This window comes from Oreochromis niloticus, linkage group LG15 (genome assembly GCF_001858045.2).
Source record: "Oreochromis niloticus isolate F11D_XX linkage group LG15, O_niloticus_UMD_NMBU, whole genome shotgun sequence".
In the NCBI taxonomy this organism is placed as follows: Eukaryota; Metazoa; Chordata; class Actinopteri; order Cichliformes; family Cichlidae; genus Oreochromis; species Oreochromis niloticus.
Window position 1 is genome coordinate 37,547,240 of NC_031980.2, and position 21,310 is coordinate 37,568,549.

Here is a 21,310-nt window from a genome sequence, read left to right on the forward strand (position 1 = left end):
CCTGTGTAGTTTATGAATGCAGCATGCTAACCTAGCCTCCTGGCTAAGCTAATAGCAACACTGCACTTTTTGGTCACTTCTGGGTCAAAAAACTATGTCTATCCATTTTCTATGGTTGGTATTAATTCCAACTTTTGCATTAATTTTTCCCTCAACAAAATTTGTAAGTAAAACAATCCCAAGCAGCCTCTTTATATTTCAGTTTATCCAGCGTGCACACGAGTAGATATTGGTATTGGCAGGTAAACACAAGCTAACTGTGGTGAAAACGTTACTTGTGACTAATTACATAATTCAAGTTTCATGATGTTCATGGTATAAAATAAATGGAATCATGTCAGCCTTAAAGTAAAAACACACTCAACAATCTAAAATACCCTTTAATTAGATGCACTTAACGTCTTAGTAGTTTTAACTCTAAGATATCCGAATATGTCAATATTAGTTAAAAAATGTCACCAAGTCTTCACAATCTCAGGCAATATTTATATTTATATGTATTTTTTTACTCCACTAAAACATAAATCCATTTGATCTTGGAAAAACAAAGGATTTTGTTTTACGTTGGACTACAGCAAAAGGAAAAATGAGGAAAAAGACAAAAGAAGTTGCGCCTCTGAGCAGCACAGCAGCCATATGGAGGCCCTCGTCAGCCCAGTCAGTAACTCCAGATGTTTGACCCAAGAACAGGAAGCATGAGCCAACTGTCAGGCTTGAAGAGCAGGGCCGCGAGGTAGCTCGCAGCACCTCCCTCCCATATGCCATGGAGGACCTTTGCCTCCAGGCCAGCTCAGACGAGACAAATGTCTGTCTCTATTCTAGAAAATCTTCCACTCTGACCATTTCCTGGCACTCGGTTCTAATAAAATCTTCTTGTCATCTGTTGTGCTGAAGAAAATGCTTCAGGTCTCTCTGTGGACTATGTGAAAATGATCACTCAGCTCGATGATGTGAGGAGGAACACAATGAGCATGTACTGCCTTCAAGGTTTACCAAAAGTATTGCTTCTCTCACAACAGATGACAAAAAAGGATAATCTGTATGCTGATGTTTCTATTACTTAATTTCAGGGAATAAAAGTGTAAATTTTGTTTTACATCTGATAGTTTGACATGTAAATGTTTTTTTATAAAGTTTATAAAAATGTATATGAACAAACTCCTCTGTTAACTGAAATGACAAACCGCTAACTAGAAAAAGTAATTTAGGTGTGATTGCGTCCCATTTTTGGGAGAGAATTCAGGAAAAACTAGAAAAATGGATCACATACTGGCTTCTCTGCTCACATTCAAAGTCTTGAACTATCAGGGCCCATCATATCATATCAGAGCGCCTACCTAAATCCTACTCCCACAGATGTTGATTATCTTGTTAATAGCCTTACATCCTTACTGTGTACGACTCTGAATACTGTGGCCGCTCTGAAAACAAGAGCTTCAAATCAGAAGTACGTGACACCATGGTCTCACTCTCACATACGCACTTTAAAGCAGATATAAAGCAGATAACTTGCAATGTATAATGATAGTGTTAATTTCAAAGTGATTTCATAAGTATTTCATATATATGTAGTTGGACAGATAGCCTTCAGATAGCTAGTTTTGCTAGTAACAGTAGTGAGCAAGCAAGCTGATATTAGCCAACTCATCTCACTGCAGTGGGAATCCAGTACTTTGCATTAGCAGGTAGGAGGTAACCTATGCCAGCCTATAGTTTAACTTAGACCCCAAACTACTTGTCAAGGTTTAGAAAAGAGCATCCGACTTCAATAATAATGTTTATCTAAAAAGATAATGACAAATACAAGCAATATGTACTAAAACTAATTATAATCATATTCAGTCACTGATGGATCTACTACATTAATTTAATCATTTAGCATTTTAACAAAACAAGAGCCTTTGTCTTTACTGCTTTGACTTCAGTGAATTTTCAAGTAAAGGCCTTGTGAAGGAAAATGTTAATAAAAAATAAAATGTGCTTGTAAAAACAGTGTTTTCAGTATTTTTCTGAGCCTGATGTGATTAACGATAGATGTTTTCATCATTTTATTTTGGGCGTCACTCCAAAAATAACCAGTGTGTGTCCTCGCAGTGTCTGCTGTTGCAGCTGTCATACTCACCTTTTGAAGAGTAAAATAGCGATGACTATAATGATAATCAGAATGACGGCCAGCACCGGACCCATCACCCACAGCATCTCCGGGTCTTCTTGTGGTTGTCGAATAACCCCACTGATCTTCACCGTGAAGGGATCAGAGAAAGGGCTGGCTGCAAACGTCCTCTGCTGCAAACGATCAGGGAAGGATTCAGTCAGTTCACATTTCACTTAAAAAACCTCAAATCCAAAATATAGAAGTAAATGTAGCAGCGTGGTACAGTTTAAAAGGAGGTCCACAATTTCGCTGTACATATAAAATGACAATAAGTGTCTATTCTATTCTATTCGGCTCTATTCTAATCAAATTGCAGGCTAAACAGCTTCATAAGAAATCATGAAGACAGAACAGAAAACACACACACACTCGTTTTCATATCTCAGTGAGGACATCTCATTGGCATTTCCCTAGCTGCTCACCCTAACCATCAAAAACGAGTGCCAAACCTGACCATAACCTAATCCTAACCCTGACACTAAAACCACATTTTGAGCCTCAAAAATGCCTTCAAACTCATGAGGACGGGCATTTTGTCCCCGTAAGTCAGCGGTCCCCAACCCCCGGCCACGGACCGGTCCGTGAGTCGTTTGGTACCGGGCCGCGAGAGCTGAGGCTCGAGTGTGAAATTTACGGTTTTCAGGGTTTTTAATCGGTTTTTATCGTTATTTTTTTATCGTTTTTGTCCCTGGGTCTTTTCCCGTGTGTTATGAATAAATCTTCTTTTTTTGGTACCGGTACTGGTTTTATTTTGTTGTATTTATCCGCGACACCTTAAAGGCCGGTCCGTGAAAATACTGTTGGACATAAAGCGGTCCGTAGCGCAAAAAAGGTTGGGGACCTCTCCAATAAGTGACTCTTGGACCTAATTTTCTGTCCTCACAAAGATGTCTAAACATGTACACACACACACACACACACACACACACACACCTGGACACTGTGTATAATGTAAATAAAAACAGAATGCAATTATTTCCAAATCTCATGAACGAATGAAATATTTTTGCTTATTTTAAACATGTTTTGAGAAAAGTTGGGAGACGGGCAACAAAAGGCTGGAAAAGTTAGTGGTACTAAAAAGAAACAGCTGGAGGAATATTTTGTTAACTGGTAAACAGTGAGTAACATGAGTGGGCATAAAAGGAGCTTCTTAGAGAGAGTTTCTCAGAAGTAAACACAAAAACAAAAACAAACACCTAAAACAACAGCATGACTTCATACTAGAGGAGTCCAGTGTTGAACGAGCTTAACTGCAGTCCAGACCTTTCTGGACCGGAGCATTTAGAGTCCTATATCAGACAAGAAGGGGACGTCATTCCTCTTCCTGTTTTCTGTCTTTCACCATGAATAAAATCCGGGTTTATGAGGTTTGCAGATCATTGCATTTTGTTCTTATTTACATTTCACACCACTCCCCAAGTTTTTGGGAATTCAGGTATTCACACCACAGCATCCCTTTCAATGCAACACATCAATCAGAAAGTCCCACTGGTAGTTGTGCGATCTAATAGGAAGAAAATAAGAGTACAGTAAAAATCACTGTCTTTGTCTACAGATACAATCTGCATGAATGGAAATAACTTGTGAACATTCTGGGAGTTAATTAGTGGCTCTCAGGGTGGCTTTAAAAACAGTTTCCCTAGAGGTAAAGGTTGAGATTTTACAAAAACATCAGGAGACAGTCTGGGTCGAGATAAAAACAACTTAGATAAAACATTAATTTTACTCTTAGACGTGAGCGTTTTACTGTTTTCTTATTTGTTTAAATTAAATGGAAAGAAATTCTGGCTAGTTTATGTCTCTGTCTTGTATATTGGCAGTAGGCTGATATAGAGGTTTGTGCTGCTGCCCAGTCTTCATAGCATGAAAGTACCTTTGCTCTCCATGTGTGCAGTGATGTTTATTTCTATTCCAGTTCAGTTTCTATGACTAATATGATTAGCCCATCACAATAAAAAAAACCCAACAACAACAGAAAACATAATCATCAATAATTAGAACACAAATAGGCATTTGTTGTCTCAGTGAGGAAAAAAATAACACAATACAAACTGATCTGTTTCCCAGTGTATGGCAAACATAACAATATGCTAATGGAAACTCAGTTTTGCAGTCTTTTGGATAAGTTTTTGTTTATTCTTGCTGGTTCTTGTTAAAACTCTAAAATATCTCTGTGGTGCACAGAGTTCCTGAAAAAGTTCCTGAAAAAACCCAAAGAAAATCCTGCATTTATTGCATCCATGTAACCTGCATGAAGCCTTTTTATTGCCTTTGTTGAAGCTTTACAATATTTTGTAGCACAATCCCCCATCGATCAGAGGAATAATGTTAAACCTGTAACAGGACTATCCATCACATTACCAAAAACTTCATGTAACTTAAATATTTTAATGGTGAAAACAGTTTGATTCAATTCATCAATTTAAAGATTTTAAGCAACTGTAAAGCAGGATTCCATATGGGAGTGTAAATGAGGTTTAACTACACTAACAGGTCTCTGCAGGTGAAGGCAACTGGTTATCTGTGACAGCTCCTAGAAGGCAGCAGGTGGAGGGGATGGGGTTGGGGATAGAGGAGGGTAGAGAGTGAGATGCGAGACAGGCAGAGACAGGCTGCTGTGCTGGATGTGCTTGATGTGGGACGGTACTGCTTGTTGTGATGAGACCCACCCCTGAGGCCAGAAGCTCAGTGCAAGGATCCGCATCGGCAATAATGCCAACAGCTTCACTACACCTTCAGATGGGGCATGGAGACCTGAGGCCAGCCCTGAGTTCTCCCCTGCCATCACTAAAGGACATGGACTTAGACAGTCTCTCACTCTGGCACAATATAAACTCATGTCTCGCTGCTAGGACAGAGTCTGTTCATCTAAAAGATCTGTTTTCTCCACTATACTTTTAATGTTTTTAAATGCTGATGAGGGCAAAAACTGAGAGCTCTGCAGTCGTGCATCTTTGGAAAAAACAGCACACATACAAAGAAAAACTAAAGACATACAAATCTGTTGAAGCTTACATATTTCTACTCTATAGTTACATCTAGGGCTTTGATTTGTGTAATGGACTGATGTCGACCATCCAGACTCACGCTGAACAACGCATCGATTATGCCATCTGTTCATAGTCTCATATCATTGTCACCTACTTAAAAACAGGCCAGAGTAAGTGCAAGGGTCTGCTTCTCTCTCAGACCAATTGCATTTCAATATGCTGAAAGCTTTTAATGGATTTTTGTCTAATGGCGCAAAAAACATGTTGCCTACCTCAGCTTTAAAGAAATACAACAAAAAAAGGGTAAAAACTGAACCTATCCTCACTGTTCAGGCCTACTCTGGCTGAGCACATCAAGCATAATGTGACAAATACCACTTCATCACTTGTTGAGATTCCAGTGCTCCAAAGCAGCCAGTTTTGAATGGCTTTCACAAATTTATTGAGTTCAAGGACTTTTAACTTCAAAAGATGACAGAGTGTGTATTCTAATGCTTTGGCAATTTAAGCTATTTGCATCCATAGCAACAGTGTCATTGGCAGCAGTTGTCTTTAAATTTGATTCAGTGTTTTACATAAAAAAGCGTCGGCCTCGTGGTTGACAAATAAAGCCAATGCAGAAATAGCAGCTCCTGTAAAGGCTAACTTGAGGCTAACTGCAGTGAGCTGATCCACATAGACTTTCATGTTAAAATGCACAGTCCTACAGTCGAGATAAAGTTTTCCAGTCAGGTACAAAAAATTATTGTGGTCTTCACAGTTAATCAAAACCTCCATAATGAATTATTTTTTATAACCAAGTTGAATCTTGTATATGTTTGTTTGTTTGTGACCCATACAGTATGGATGAAGCTTGGTAACCGCGATCGCTAGTGTTAGATACTGTATTTCCCGCACCATAAGTCGCACTTAAAAGCCTTTAATTTTATCAAAAATCCTTATAATCCAGCGCGCCTTATGTATGAATTCTGGTTATGCTTACTGACCTCGAACCGATTTTATGTGGTACACGGCGCTCAAAAATCTGTCAAAAAATGTTTTAGTCCGACTTTGGTAAGCTATGAAGCCGCACCACTTGATGGATTGTCGGAGTATTACAGCTACCGTAGTCAGGAGCCTCGTGGAGTAATCTGGGTCCAAAACTCCTTCAACTTCAGGTCCCAAAGTCAAACAAACACTGTAACATCACAGCGTTGCTGCTTTACCAGGTGTAACACTTAAGTTTAACATCCAGGCATCCATGAAAACAGGATTTATTAAATTAACAGAGTTAGAAGTTAGCAGGAAGTTAGCTCGCTAGCTTCCACCTAAACATGATATAGCATGTTCTGACTGAGAGATTTCTGAAACATTCAAACGTACAGCTCTGCTATCACTTCCAACATAAATGAAGACAGAAAACTAAACAGCAGTGACGTTTGTAGGGTTACTGAAGTTGGGCTAGCTGGTATATAATGATGTGCTGCGTGATTGCTAGCGACACAGCTATGTTAGCATAGCATAAACACAGTGAAGCTGGAGGATGAACGCTAACTTTTTTCCACTCGATAAAAGTTAACGTGAGGGTTCCCGATGGTTAGGGACAAATGCGATCGCATGGCAGGATGCTGTAAACGGACCAAACTTCAGTCAGGAGAACAACTGAGATAATCCATCCACAATACCAGGTTAGTCATTAATATACTGCAACAACATGGGAATAGAGCAGCTGCCAGAGGATTCAACACTGATGAATCAATGGTACAGAAGTGGAGGAAGCAAGAAGAATGAGTTGAGTAAAGTTTGACTTATCTGACTGTTTTGTTTCACTTAATCCGCCTTATGGCCCGAAAAATACGGTAATCAGAAAAACCAGGCAGTGATGTCATGTCGGCTACATCCATCTTTTGTATACAGTTTTTTCAATGGAAATGGGCCATTAGTCTATCACAGAATGGCTCCCATGTTAAACAGCAATGTTTCCCACGATTGCATCAGTATTTTAGAGCCCCCTCTCTGTAAAAGCCCACATCATTAAAACCCCAGACGGCCAGGTTTTTATGCAGTGTTTCTGTAATTACAGTCTCTGTGGAGACCAATCATTTCTCAAGCAATGTCACTCGAGTAAACAAAAACTCCTCCAGAGCCACCAAACACATTAAACAAGCATTTCACCAGCACAGCAGTAGTACTCCCCCAATTGACTTTGACATGTAAAATTAGTGAAATTAATACCACAAAACACCTTCCTGTCAGTCCAAACCAAGAGATGTTTGTGATCCTAATGACCTCTGGAGTAAAGCAGTGCAAAAAAATTTGCTTGATTACAAAATAATAAAATATTGCAGATGAAGTGAAATCAAAGAAAACACCTTTAGGTCTTCTCTAAGCTGCAGAGTTGGAGGCAGTCAGATATTGGCAACAGAATAAACATTAAAAGGGGTTACATGGATCAATTTGCAGGGAGTAATTCACTTTAAGTAACTGTTCTGCTTGTCACTTTATGTTCTGTGAGACAAGTGCAGTAAGTTGGACTGTGTTGGTGAATGAGACTATAAATATTCCTGTAAGCCTGACGGGGCTCTGGCTCAACAAGGCTGCAGCTCCACTGGGTAAAAGCCGTAAACCCCACTGAAGTGTGCCGCTTGTTAAAAACAAAGCCACCCTCGACCAGCTTTGTTTCCTTAATGATTCATTAATTTCAGCACATTTTTTCACACTCTTTTTCACTTTAGCATTCATGGTCGAGGTTGCAGTATCCAAGCTGACAGCTACACATGAATTATACATGATCTTTGTGTCTATAACAGACTTTTTTGTATTTGTCCTGCTGCAAAATGCCCCCAAAAATCATTTTGACACAGAACGGCCTCGCAAACACATCAAACTCTAAAGTTTACTAGCGTAAACTTTAATTTCAAGGCAAGAAACCTGATTATAATCAATCCATACGTGCATGAATATAGAAATGCATGGGAATCCGATGACCTGTGCTAAAGCTCTGAAGTTACACAACAACAAGCTGACCAAAAATAAATGGCAGTCACATGGCTTCAGTCACTATGATGTGAGTTTGACTATGACTAGAGATGTTTTTCTTGCCCATATTTTCAGCATGCTCATGTAATGAGTTTCACTCTACAGAAGCGACCATGAACTTCTCGCTCAGTTTTTTAAAACCTCTTTTTTAATGAGAAAGCAAAATTCTTGACAATCTGATTTCTTTCTTTGTTTTTTGTGAGAACTTCCTGCACGCAGAAAAACTGAATGTAATCCTGTCATAACTGTTAACATACCTGATTTTTGGTTAGACGTGTTAATAAAGCTCTCTTTGAATTAAATGGCCTTAAAATATAACCTCTTACCCAGGCCTCCATTTGTTATGGTTGAATTAGTATGACTTTAGTCAAATCAAGGTACAGGTTGCTCTGCCTTGCTTTGGAGAAATGCTTTTTTTATTTGCATAATAATAATAATAATCACACACACACACACACTGTTAGAAAGCTTAGTGAGTGATACTTCTTCTATTTCCTTTTTCCACTATTTTTCATAATGACTTTGTACTGTACGTGTGTTGCTGTGTGTGAGTAATTGTCACCCACATTAGAAGCGTGCACCAGTTGGCAGCAGGCGTGCTCCAGGCTTATCCTCCCACAGCCGAACTGTCTCTGCTCCTTCGTCTGATGCACCGCTTTCATATCCCTTCTCCAAGAAGCACATGCTGCCAACCAAATGTCTTATCTCCTCAGTGTTTATAGTTTGGTGTTGTTACTGTCTTTTGGGACGAGTCTACTTTTTGCCGTTTCGTCCGTCACCAAACAACTAAAGCACTGTAGCAAAGCAAAAGTAATCGACCAATCAGGTGGGTCTCCAACTGTGATTTTGATTTTTTTGGTCTGGAACTGACTTCTTTTTTATTATAACAGTGCAGCTGTCGCTTGTTTATTGAAAGTTTCTCATGCACTGCAAACTTACTGCAAACACTAAGTCTCAATGCTGACACTCAGTCATTTATCAAGATGTTTGGTGTTAAGTGAAGTTTAATTTTCTTTCTTTGGCTTTGCACTGCACCTGATAGTTTGGTTTCATTCCTCTCTTCCTTTCTTCCAGCTTCTGGTGCAGTGTTGATAGAAATTAAGACTTGGAACAGTTATAAATGGATTAAGTAGTGGAGGGAGTGGAGCTGATTAAATGTTTCTTTAATCTACAAGAGGAGGCTGTTTATCAGCAAGCAAATTTTTAAATGTGTCTCAAAAGTGGTGCCATGGAGTCGGTTCTGTGAACGTCTCCCTGTTTTTGCATCTAGTACAAGCTGCAAATGTCAGACATTTAGTATGCATATATGCATGCTGGCTGATGTCATGCCCATTTCACACCATTACACTTGACAGCTGTGGGTAGGAATATATTTATTTACCCATCGAGTACATACACAAGATGTTTATGTTGGCTGGTCACCTGTTAGTTATTGCATATAGCCTTAATGAAAACTCATACATAATTAATATTTTCTGCCTTGAGGAACAGTTTTTCTGTGCTTCCGTCCCACTGCGATCAAATCTCTTGCCCAGGCAGCAGCAGCACAAACTCACAGCTTGAGTCTCTAAAGCAGAAAAAAGGCCAGAAATGTATAAATAATCTTTTTACATTCTGATAATGGGAGTATTAATTCTTCTGTATTTTAGGAGGGGATGAATTTGAAAAATAAAATCAGTTATTCTGATGGTTTTCCAGTTCATTTTCTACCTGAGCAATCTTTAAATCGCAGCTTTCACCAAACTAGTACTTAAACCAACCATTAACAGCTCCGCATGGCTAATAGCACAAGCAGCATAAGCAGATGGCTAAACAGCTTTCATTACATAATGCACATTACAGAAGCTATGTCTTAACTGCTACTATTGATCCTGCATTTAAACACATGCTGCGTTGATAATTATAAAAATCTTTAAAAGGATGTTCTGTTAAACTGAAACTATATATAAAAGATGGACATAGCCACCATAGACATGCTGGTTTTGGACAGCTGTCAGCTAATCTTTGGTTAGCAAGCTGCATCCATAAACAGTGCCGCTGCATTGCACAGATACATATATGTGCTAACTAGTGCTAGTAAAATAGTAGAATTTAACTCACAAACACTGAAGCACAACATTTTGGGCAGGCCGTAGTCTGTGTTACACAATTTCATTAAAAACGGCTCCAAAAGGCACCAGCAGCACAAACACTGCAGAGAGATTTGATTCAGTGACTTTAATTAGCTGACTTTAATTCAAGGCACTTCTGTCATTAACCAGCTCCCTAGCTCCAGTATCCATGTTTATTTTGCCATTTGTTTGCTTGTAATGTACATGTTTATTTCTGGTGTAAAGTCTTAATATGAGAGGGTCAGGGAATTTGACTGGCATTTGTAGTCAGTCAAGTGGCCACCAGAGGAACTGCGGTTTTTAGCGCTTCTGCACTGGTGTCATTTTTCAGCCCCAGAGCTCGCCACCTGGATAAACTGTTTGTTAGAAATGCTCCCAGTATTATTACTTCAATTAACCACAGTGATAAAAGAACGTCTCCTTGCTCTGCCATCGCTGTCACGTAATCCTCCCGGTTCATGCGAGTTTATATTAATGCACTGCAGTGATGCAGTTTTCAAATGTCTGCGTCTCTGTATCAGGACAGAGCTGTGGCACGAGACTGGGGATCTTTCTATTGCAAATTCAGTCTCAGAACTTTTACAGCCCAAGTCTTGGGCAGTTGATATTTTAGCCAAGCAATGACAAAAATGTCACAACATGTCAACAGGAAATGTCACTTAAAAAGTGTGAGGCAACGGCTGCAGGTGTGAGTCTTGTCAAACACTCCTAATGACCGAGAAGGTTACTGATGTTAGGAGAGTGCACACTGTGGGCTTGTGCTGTGCAGATGGAAACTATAGTAGCTACATTTGTTAAAGCTTCACTTTTTATATTTTTGTGCTGCTCTGTGAGAAATAAAGAAATACACTAAAACAACAAAAGTTTAGTTGTTTTTCCTCTTGTTTTATTGTCACGCCGACAGCACCGTTATTATTGTAGCCTAAAGGGGAGATTATGAAGAGATTGATTTACTCATGAGCTCATCATTGCTTTTCTCTTATGGTAATTCTAATGAAAAAGTCTTATTATATTGGTTCCATTCCTGGTTTACACATTTTCATAACTGACGACAAACCTCAGCGTTTCTTTAAAAAGACGGTAGCCACCTTCCCGAGCTCTGTAGCATAGTGTATAGAAGAAACCTTGAAGCATTAGTAGCTAAAAGGTGTGGCGCTTGATAACGCGCTCAGCTCATCTGTCTCCTCAGCGCTTTCCGCTCTCTTCTCTCTTTAGTACTTTGTGGCACTTTTAGCAAAGTACTGCTTACAGCTCAGAAAACTTTTTTTCTTTTTGAAAAATGACAGTTTTCACAGCTTTTAGATGCAGCAGAAGCATATTCTGAGGGATATTTAGATAATCTCAGGGGGGAAGTTTTGAAGTGATCAATCTCAGCGGTGGTACCTCGTAGATAGTAATCCTTCAGGGGTGAAAAATATGCTGCTGCTACATCTGCAAACTGGAGAGAGGAGACGCAAAGAAGAGAAGTGTCTATAATAGCAGAGGTGCAGGGGGATGAACATTTTGCTCAACAAAATTGTTTCCACCGTCCATAATCCTTCCGCAAGAAGTGACTGATTACAAAGTATGAAACAATGTGTGACTGCAATGTATTTTGACAGCTCGGTTATTTCCCAAAACACTGAATATTTCTCCCTCAGCCGGAGTCGTCTCCTCTCGGCTCATCTATGCGTACAAGCTGGAAGATATCCAGTACCTATTCCTCTTTTCCCCTCAAAGTTCAGCAACTCTCCTCCTCCTACATTAGAAACACATCCCAGCATCTGTAAGGCCCTCTCTCCAGTGACTGCAGCATTTCTTTCCTTTCTTGGTCTTATCCTCCCATTAAGCTCCCTCTAACTCTTCTGCTCACCTCTCTGTCGCTCCCACAGGGCTCTGCATTCACAGGAAGCCGCCGTGCTCTCCTAGCCGACCCACCCTCTACCCACCCTCCACTCTAAGTGATCACACTGTTTATATGGCCTTTTTCTTTGATCCAATTTCACACGTCCCGGCTTGTTTACCAGCAGTGGGGGCCACAGAAAACCACAGTGCCCTTTTCCTTCACTCTGCAGCCCCCTCGCCTTTCTTTTCCTTCCCACTCTTCTCTTGTCGCCTCCACCCCTCCAGCAGCTTTGCGGCAGAAATAAAAGCTAAGCTTACGTCCCCTTTTTTCAATGAATGTGATTAGGTTTCTATTTTTGTACAGGCTGGAATCACATTCAGCAACGTGTCATTTATTGAATCTGGACCCTGCAGCTCTGTTCTTAACACTATGGAACAAGTATTGTCCAAGACGACGCACTTCCCTCATTACAAAAGCTGTAATGAGGGGAGGCGCAGCAAAGTGGGAGTGATGAGAAATGCTCCATTTAATCATTTATTTAAAATGTTTGAATGGCATCTAAATGTTGGAGGACAATGGCATGTACAGAACAATAAATTGCTAAGTCTCTCTGATAAAGTTCCAGGAACTAAGGGATGACATGAATAAGAAACAGATGCCCAATTATGCATACAGAGAGTCCCTGCATGTGTGGCGATTTGCTTAAATATGTATCAACATTTTAGTTTTTATCAAACTATTTCTTTTTATCTCAAAGTTCTGAACATTTTTTAAATCCACACAGATGCTGCTCTGAAAAAAACCGCAGTCCTCCGGCCTAATGTCCATTCTCCACCTCTCCACCGAGTGTCAGGATCATACAAACAGCACTAAAACCATCCGCCGAGGCCGCCGAAGCTCTGCTGTATTAATTTGCTGTCTTACCCACTTAGATGGAAAGGTCAGCGTTTCATCTTTGTGCCTAAAGGTGGGGAAACTGCAGTTTCAGTGTTTTTCTGTCAGCAGGATCGTCCAACAACTACAAAGCTGAATTTTATGTAACTTGAGGAGAGACAGAGATCCCAAACATGTACACTCAAAAAAAGGAAATTGGATGGTTGTTACATTTGCAAAAGTCTAACTTGTAATTTGTAAAAAATCATTTCATGTTTCTATGGTGAACGTAATTAAATCATGTAGGATCTGCATGAAATTCAACACCTTAATTTGTTCTTGTTGGGATGACATGAAACAGTCTAGTAAGAGTGGTTAGTTGCCTGGACTCATGAAATTCACAAGATTTTAAACCACAGGAAAATCACTGGAGGCAGACAACTATTCACACACCGTGTATGCTCTCGCTATTTATTGTGGTTTAACCTGTCAAGGACAAAAACGTGCAGAAGAATTCTGCATCAAGCCTTGGAATCATAGCTTTCCTACTTTTGTGAAGTCTATATCAACAGCTTGGTGGTGCAGTGGTTAGCACTGTTACCTCACCGCATGAAGGTCCTGGGTTCAAACCCACAGTCTGGCTAGTTTGCAGTGGGTACCCTTGTTTCCTCCCACAGTTAAAGGTCATAGTTAGATTAATTTGTCATTCTAAATTACTCGTGAATGTGAGTGCAAATGGTTGTTTGGCTCTACGTGATAGACTGGTGACCTGTCTGTGCTGTGCCTCTTACCCTATCACATCTGGGGTAGGGTTGCTGTAAATCCATTAAATGTTTATGTTAACCAGACTCTAGACTTTGTTGAACATTATGCAATATGAAGACAACATGTAGTATTTAAGTGATGAAGTAGAATTGGGGTAAAAGTTATTGAATAGTGTTGAAATAAAAGAAAATTGTGAAGGATTAAAATGTTCCAAGAGCTCAACTTACTTCATCTAAACATGTTTCATCAACACAAAATGCACAGCTTTGAATATGTTGTGTTGATGTAACTCAGTTGTTTAAGTTGCTGCCAAAGCAAAACATTTGTGTGCAACCAATGTCCACTATTGATTTATGTAAATCCAACATGTTCTTCTTTTCAGTGCAGACCCAGATCACCGTCTGTCATAGTCCCAGGGTCTGTTTGTTTGTTTGAGTTTCATATTCAGACTTAATAAATTTAAATTTGGGTGTTTGATGTGGTTTCAGTTTTGGATTCTTCTTGATTTCTTTATTATTTTAGAGCATGAGTTTTATTTCTGAGCCTTTCATTCCTGTTTCTGTTTTTTTAATTCTTGTAATAAGTTTCAGTTTTGTGATTCTGCACTTTGGTTTCTCGTGACTTTTATTAGAAGTAGCAGTTTTTGTTCCCTCAGTGTTCCCCTCATCTTTCTGCATCTGTTCTCCTGTTTGAGCCTCCTCTGTTTCTCCTCTTTGTATTTGTGTTTTCTATACTTCTGTCTTCACTCTTTGTCTTTATTATATTTTACTTTCTGGTCCCCCTAAATCCTTTCTGTATTTTAATTTAGTAATTTGGGGTGGAAGTAAAAAAGTTAGTGAAAACTCATCATATTCATAACATTAAATTTAATCTTCAACAGCTTCTGGGGACTCATGAAAATATTAAACTGGCTTACTATAAAAAAAACCAAAAAAACATGTAAAGTCCAAATTCATTTCTCCTGAAGAGATCAAAGTTTGATTTTTTCAGAGTTTTGTGGAAAGCTCAGTTATTAAACTGATAGCAGAAAAACAGAAAAGCAGGAACCCATTAAGCTGACACAGTTGGGCCCTAATCTAATCTATTTATTGCACTTACAGTTTTGTTACAGTACCAACAAAATGAAGTCATGAAATGTCCCATCACACCTAGAATTTTGTCCATATAAGATGAAACTTTTGTCAATACTGTAAATCAAACATGTTCCAAAGAAAACCCTTTTCTACAACTGTTGGCCAAATCTGCAGACTTCTACCTGGAAGGTTTTCAGGCCGCTCTTCACTCACTGACAGACTTCGTTTTGCAGCGTATTTCAGTGCAGATAAACCTGATGAATGTGCTGAATTTCCTCCATTGATAACCTGAAAAAAGCTTACTTTCATTTCTCCATCTGCCCCTTTTTATCTCACACTTCTTTCAGCCACTGATATTTGAATGACATTTAAATGCTCAATTCATTTCAGTTTTATTCATAGAGCTCCAAATCATAACATATGTCACATTGGGCACTTTACATAGTGGGGCCAAGACCTTGGATCATTTAACAAAAACCCTGTAACTCTCCACTGAGCAGAACCAACAGTGGGCCCGATGTCTTCACTGAGCAGGGCGAGACAAGAGCTGAGGCAAATATTAACACCATGTGAAGGATTTGGGCGGTCCGGTCAGCAAGAGGTAAAAGTGGTTAGTCATGAAAGCCTGACTTGGGTTAACCCATTCAAGGAGACTCTGAATGCAGGTTTATCCTGTTAACATCCAGCAGCTCTCCATAACACGCTCATGGTTTGGGCTCAGCTTAGTACAAGCACATTTTCAGAAAATGCTTTACTTCAATTTAAGCCTCAAATGAGGAATGATTAAAATAGTTCAGACACAGGACCTAAAAATCCAAAACCACACCTGTTTGAGATCATCTGTTTTAATGTATTCAGTCATCCTTCATCCTTCAGCTGCTATTTTCAGGTCATGGAGGTTGCCACTGTAACCACTTCCACTCTGTGTTCTTCACCATGGACCTCAAACTTGCACAGCAAACAAAAGTCAGCTGGAACAAGATGAAGTTGAATGTGAGATGAGCCAAATCTAAATCAGGTAAGGCTTTTGATTTGTCAGAACCTTTTGATCAGACCTCGCACATGCATTTTTGTTCTTCTTTCACAAGCCTTTCCATAAAAAGATTTGAACCTCAACCTCCCCCTACACCTTACTCCAAGTGAATCATTACCGATCTGGTGCATCACTGTGTTTGTGTGAATAGTTCATAAGACTGTTTAAAGCCAGAAGCCTTGTGTTCTATTCTGGACCAACCTCCTCCCTCTCCATAGATCTTAAGACATTTAAATGCAGATGCCACGAGGGCGAGCAACTGCTCCGGGGAACAAGAGCAGTTCAAATTAGAGAAGCAGTCTGAAGTTTTAATGCTCTTTGAAGCAAGGTGCGTGTGAGTGACAGTGGGGATCACGGCCTAACTGCTTGGGAGATATACCTGCAGATGCATGCATGAGTCAAGGACATGATTCGCATCACTGCGACGTGCTTGGCATGTGTGCAGCGCTGCTTGAAGGGCTACTCTTGTATTCCACAGATAGAAAAAATGAAGGAGGAAAAACAATGCCATTCACAACCAACTCTGCTCTATTCATTCAGCATTACAAAGAAGTATGGGACATGCACTGCAGCTGTATGTACCACAATGTGACCCATAAATGAAGTTTTTCCACAGTTTTATGAGAACTATTCATCTGACAACTTTAAAGGCCACAAATGCAGACAAAACAGCAATAGAGCAGCATATTAAAAAACCATCCACGTTGCCTCTGCTGTTCCCTGCCCCTGCTGCAGATTTATGATTTATTAAAGAGCAAGAGGTGTCAAGCGCAGCCTTGGTCTCAGCGAACCTTTCTTGACACAGCACTGCTGCATACAAGGCAGGCTGTAACTTACAGCTTAATCCACTCTAATAGTTGACTTTGCTTCTCCCTCACGTGGTAGCAGCAGCTGTATTGTGTGTGTTCAGATGGTACATTAGTGCAGAAGGATTACATAACATAAAACATAACAGGCACTTTGTTGGCAAGATTGTCAAACTCGGGGGAATCCTTTTGTTTTCTTCCACATTTTATTCTGACTATTGATCATGTGAACTAAAACACAGCAGTGGGGGGAAAAGGCGCGTATTGCAATCCAGTACAACACCACTACAGGAACGAGCCCTGCAAGGTCCACAGTAACAAGTGTCCCACAGGTTGCATTCATTGCATGGCTATTGCATTATATCAAACAACAGTCCTTGTTACTGTTTCTATTTCCTGAATCTTATCCACCTGTGAATATACAACTTTCATCAAGATGTACAATACAAACTCTGCACAAATAACTTTCAAAAATACATTTTGGTAAAAAAAAAAAAATGATGCTAGACGGTCATTTCTTCCAGGACTTGGTCCTCAGCTGAAGCTAAGCTGATGAATGATTTGCTGCTTTTGGTGCATATTTTCTCTCTTGTGTTTTAATGTTTATATTGTTATTGATGCACATATTTGTTGATGTTGTTGTTGAGTTTGTGAATTGTGGGTGGTCACATGAGCGCATTCACCTTCCAGACAGTCCCACTGTTCTAAGAAGGATAGGTCTGCTCAGTTAGCCACAGTGTTTATTCCATTATCGAGATCTGAAAATCCAACATCGACGGGCAGATTTACTAACCAGGGCAAACTAGCGTGATGCCACAGTCGATGGAAGTGGGAAGTTCTGTTGGTGATCTACTAACAACATGCTAATTTATAAAGATGAATAGTTTGTTTAAATGATGATCAGCATTCTACCAAGAGCACTGTACATATACAAGCTGAACCAATCAGGATGTGAGTTTTATCTTTGTGCTTCTGTCTGGAAATTCACATCAATGTGTTTTTGCCTGGAAGACAAACTCTTCTGTTAGAACTTGCTGTGGACGATGCACAGTTTTGTAGCTTGAGACATTCATTCTCTGGGTAATTCTGACAGCGCAGTTAGAGCACAGGATCGCAGCTTTATTACAAATGAATCCATGTTATGAATCTGTTTGTCATTACTGACCTGTATGATATGTAGAAGAAGATGTCACATCGTGACCCAGCTCTTTGTTAATGACATTGCTATTACTTTGTCATATGTTTAAATGCATGCTCTTTATTTCTGCAGGCTAAGTGTGAGACTGCGTGCAAGTCAAAATGTACAGACTGTAGGATTCAAATATGAATCTAACAGACTTCAGGTCTGAATTTGACACATTTCTGCATTTTTATTCAGTTTGTAACAGATCTGATACCAGAGAGAAGTTAACCAAAATCTGCTCATTGTGTGCACGCGGCTGTGAAAATACAAGCAAGAGACACCAGACTGATCTGTGTAGAACTTAAAACTGGAAACACTGCAAGCAGCACTGTAAAGCCACTGGCACAGGGCAGCCAAAGGTTAGGGAGCACCTTCATAGCTTTGAGCCATCCATCTGTGTTAATTCAGGACTCATTTCCATAACCTCTCCTGTTCTAATTCCTAATAAATGAACACTTCTAGAGACAACTATCACAACCACAGGGAACAAAATAAGAGTTGCTTTTTTCAGGGTTAAATTCTGTGCTATTTGCTGTAAAGTGCACTGCATGAACTTAAATAGGTTTTGTAGGAATCATTTACATGAGCTCCAAATTTCTTTTCCCAAAAAAGGAAAGCTTCTACAAATACTTATGCACTAAGGCAAGCTGTAAAACTACTTCCACACCTTTTAGTCACAAAACTGACACTGCACCTCTTTAGTAAAATCTCACAGTAACTTTTTAATGGCAAAAGAGGGTTTTGCACTGATACAGATTGTTAGTCTGGCCTCAAATCTCTTGGTAAACGGACGGGGTTATATATAGAGTTTTTCTACTCTGAGCACTCAAAGCGCTTTACACAACTCCCCTAATTCACCCATTCACACAAGCACTGTTTTTCTATGTCGTTTCTATCTAAGTGCTTTCTGTCTGACGCTCACACACACACACACTCATACTCCGATGGATGCACCGGAGAGCAACTCAGGGTGTTGCCCAGGATGTTTGGCATGCAGACTGGAGGAGACGTGGATTGAACCATTAACCTTCATATTAATAGGTGACCTGCTCTACCATCTACCACCTGAGCTACAGCAACCCCAATTGCAATTTATCATGGCTTTGATACATGGATAACAATTAAGCTACTGCTGCTGTGTCATGTGGGTAACATTCCTGCTTTAGGGATGCTCCTCCTGTTGTTTGATGGCGCAGGTGAGAAAGAGAGCTACTCAGGGATAATAGTGTTGCACTTTAGCCTCATGCAAAACAAGCTAGCTTTGGAAACAAAAAGATTTCCTCTTTGAACTCAACTCTTGGATAAATGTTTGGTCGAATTTGGTTATGTCAGGTGAAACTTCCATATAAAGAGGAAGTTTGAATGCAAACTTTACTCTTACCCTGAATTCCCTTAATTAACCCTAACCACTGACGACAGCACTCAGACTCTCTGTAGGCTACACAAATGGATGAATTATAGAATATACACTGTATGGACAGAACCAGCTGGTATATTGAAAACTTATTAACAAATTGTCAGTTTATTACCAACACTAATCTCAGTTTTGCTATATTGCCTTACGATGGCAAAGAAAAAGCCAAAGAGTCTTGTGGACGTTGCATCATCTTCACAGTGTTCTGTGGGTCTGTGCCGTGTTTTGAGGTGGGGTGGTGCTCTTTTTAAAGAAATCAGTGTATGTACTGAAGCCCTGGCCTCAGAGATCAACTACTGAACCACTTCCAAATGCATCACTGCTGCTGAACATGTTCATAAATACAGAGAGGTCACTCACAGACTCGTGGTCCGTCAGGTCAGCCAAAACGAAGCAGCGGTACTGCTGCTGTCCAGGGAGCGGTTTGTTGTAGAAGCCGCTGTATTTCTTTTCATCACCCAGAGTGAAGATCTCAGGGAGCGTATCCAGCTTGGCAGCGATGTAGGGCTGCAGGAAGTCATTGCTCTGTCTTTTCCTTCTCTGCAGGCTGCTGTCAGCGTCGGACTCCAGAAGCTACCAGAGGAACAAAATATTATGAGTTGACATGACAATGGAGCATGGTGACACAAGATGGCATAACAAACCTCATCTCTGTAGATGAAGGCTCTCTTTTCCTGTCCCTCTGTGACAGTTATAGAATAAGATTCTTCCATTTTATTTACTTTTTTTACTCTTATTTATTTCTAATCCAAACCACCTTTACCTGTTGATCTGTTTTTACTTTATTAAGGTATAAAGTCTGCATGTCTTGCTGTAACAATGCTAACTATATAACCAGGCAAGAAACTAATGGCTCCACAAAGCAACAATGCCACTGAGACTTCAAAATGCAAAATTCAAAAGCCAATGGGGGATGTCATGAGGGTTATATCCATCCTTTTCTATACACTCTGCAGTTTGTAGCATCTGTCTTATTGATTAGAATGAACTAAATTGCTGAAACCTCTACGTGACTGGTCAACAAAGTCAAATGAATCAGTAAAGATGAGCAATGTGTAAAAATGCAAACAAACAGGATGCTGATATTAGTTAAACCACTTTATTATGAAATGTTATTGTTCAAAATGATGCTTCATCATGCTGCTGCTTTTGTTATTTTGCTGATGCTTTACACTTTTGTTCAGCAGTTTGATCAAAGCTGCAATTTGCAAAAGCATATTAGAAAATTGATTTCTCAATCTAAATTGAAGCAATAAACCTTTTCATTATTTTGATCTGATTTTATTTTGTTCTTGAGCCACGTAAAAATGTTACTTCTATCTTATAAATTTGTACTTTTAAAGTGCTGTACTTGGTGAAAGGTGCATGTTGGAGGATGCCAAACGCCTTACAATTAGCAGGATTGAATTTATAAAGTCTGAAGGCCTTCTGTGACATTCAGGAAGCACAGAGGGTCATGGCTTCATTACTGAAGCTCAGCTGCTCTCTGTGTTCACTTACGTGTGTGAGAGACAGAGACGTGTCTTTCAACCACCTGCTTTCTGTCATTTTAGACCAACACGTCCCTGCAAACCAACAATATTCAAGGTGACACTGACATACTGGGGACAGTTGTCTGCAGCAAAGTAACTTCAATCATATGGATACATCTGCTTCCTTTTTTGGGTACTGACATTTCAAACATCCACTTTGTAAGAAAAAGGAAATTTAGCAAACAGCCGGTTGACAATATTTCACTTAAAATCATCACAGATGAAGGTTCTGGATCCCTTGCCTTATGTCGATTTCAGATGCTGCTTTCTGCTTCCTTCCTTTTAAGGGCCAGTCCTTGGTCATCTCACCTGACTTATCCCCCCTGCTTGGGAGTCCATGGTCCCATCCCCAACATTAACTCTGTGAGGGCTGTCTGGCAGATAATTTGAGCCCTTTACGCACACTTTCAATAAGTCTACATTTCTCCAAATTTGCTTACATTCCCCACACTTCATAAGAAAAAGTGTTTCAGAAAAAGTTGTCCCAAACCCAAAACACTGTGATATATGCCAAAGATATATTCTTTCT

At 39.8% G+C, this 21,310-nt stretch overlaps 1 protein-coding gene across 24 annotated transcripts in view; it reads right to left on the reverse strand.

Moving 5' to 3' along the window:
* ptprfa (protein tyrosine phosphatase receptor type Fa) overlaps positions 1 to 21,310 on the reverse strand; it is a 330,493-nt gene that overhangs the window by 40,963 nt on the left and 268,220 nt on the right. For all 24 annotated transcript variants that reach the window (XM_025899236.1, XM_019345881.2, XM_025899243.1 and 21 more), the window contains 2 exons: positions 19,610 to 19,822; positions 2,123 to 2,286 (listed from right to left, as the gene is read on the reverse strand). In XM_025899236.1, coding sequence (XP_025755021.1) covers positions 2,123 to 2,286; positions 19,610 to 19,822 — 377 coding nt within the window. The remainder of the gene's footprint in view (positions 1 to 2,122; positions 2,287 to 19,609; positions 19,823 to 21,310) is intronic.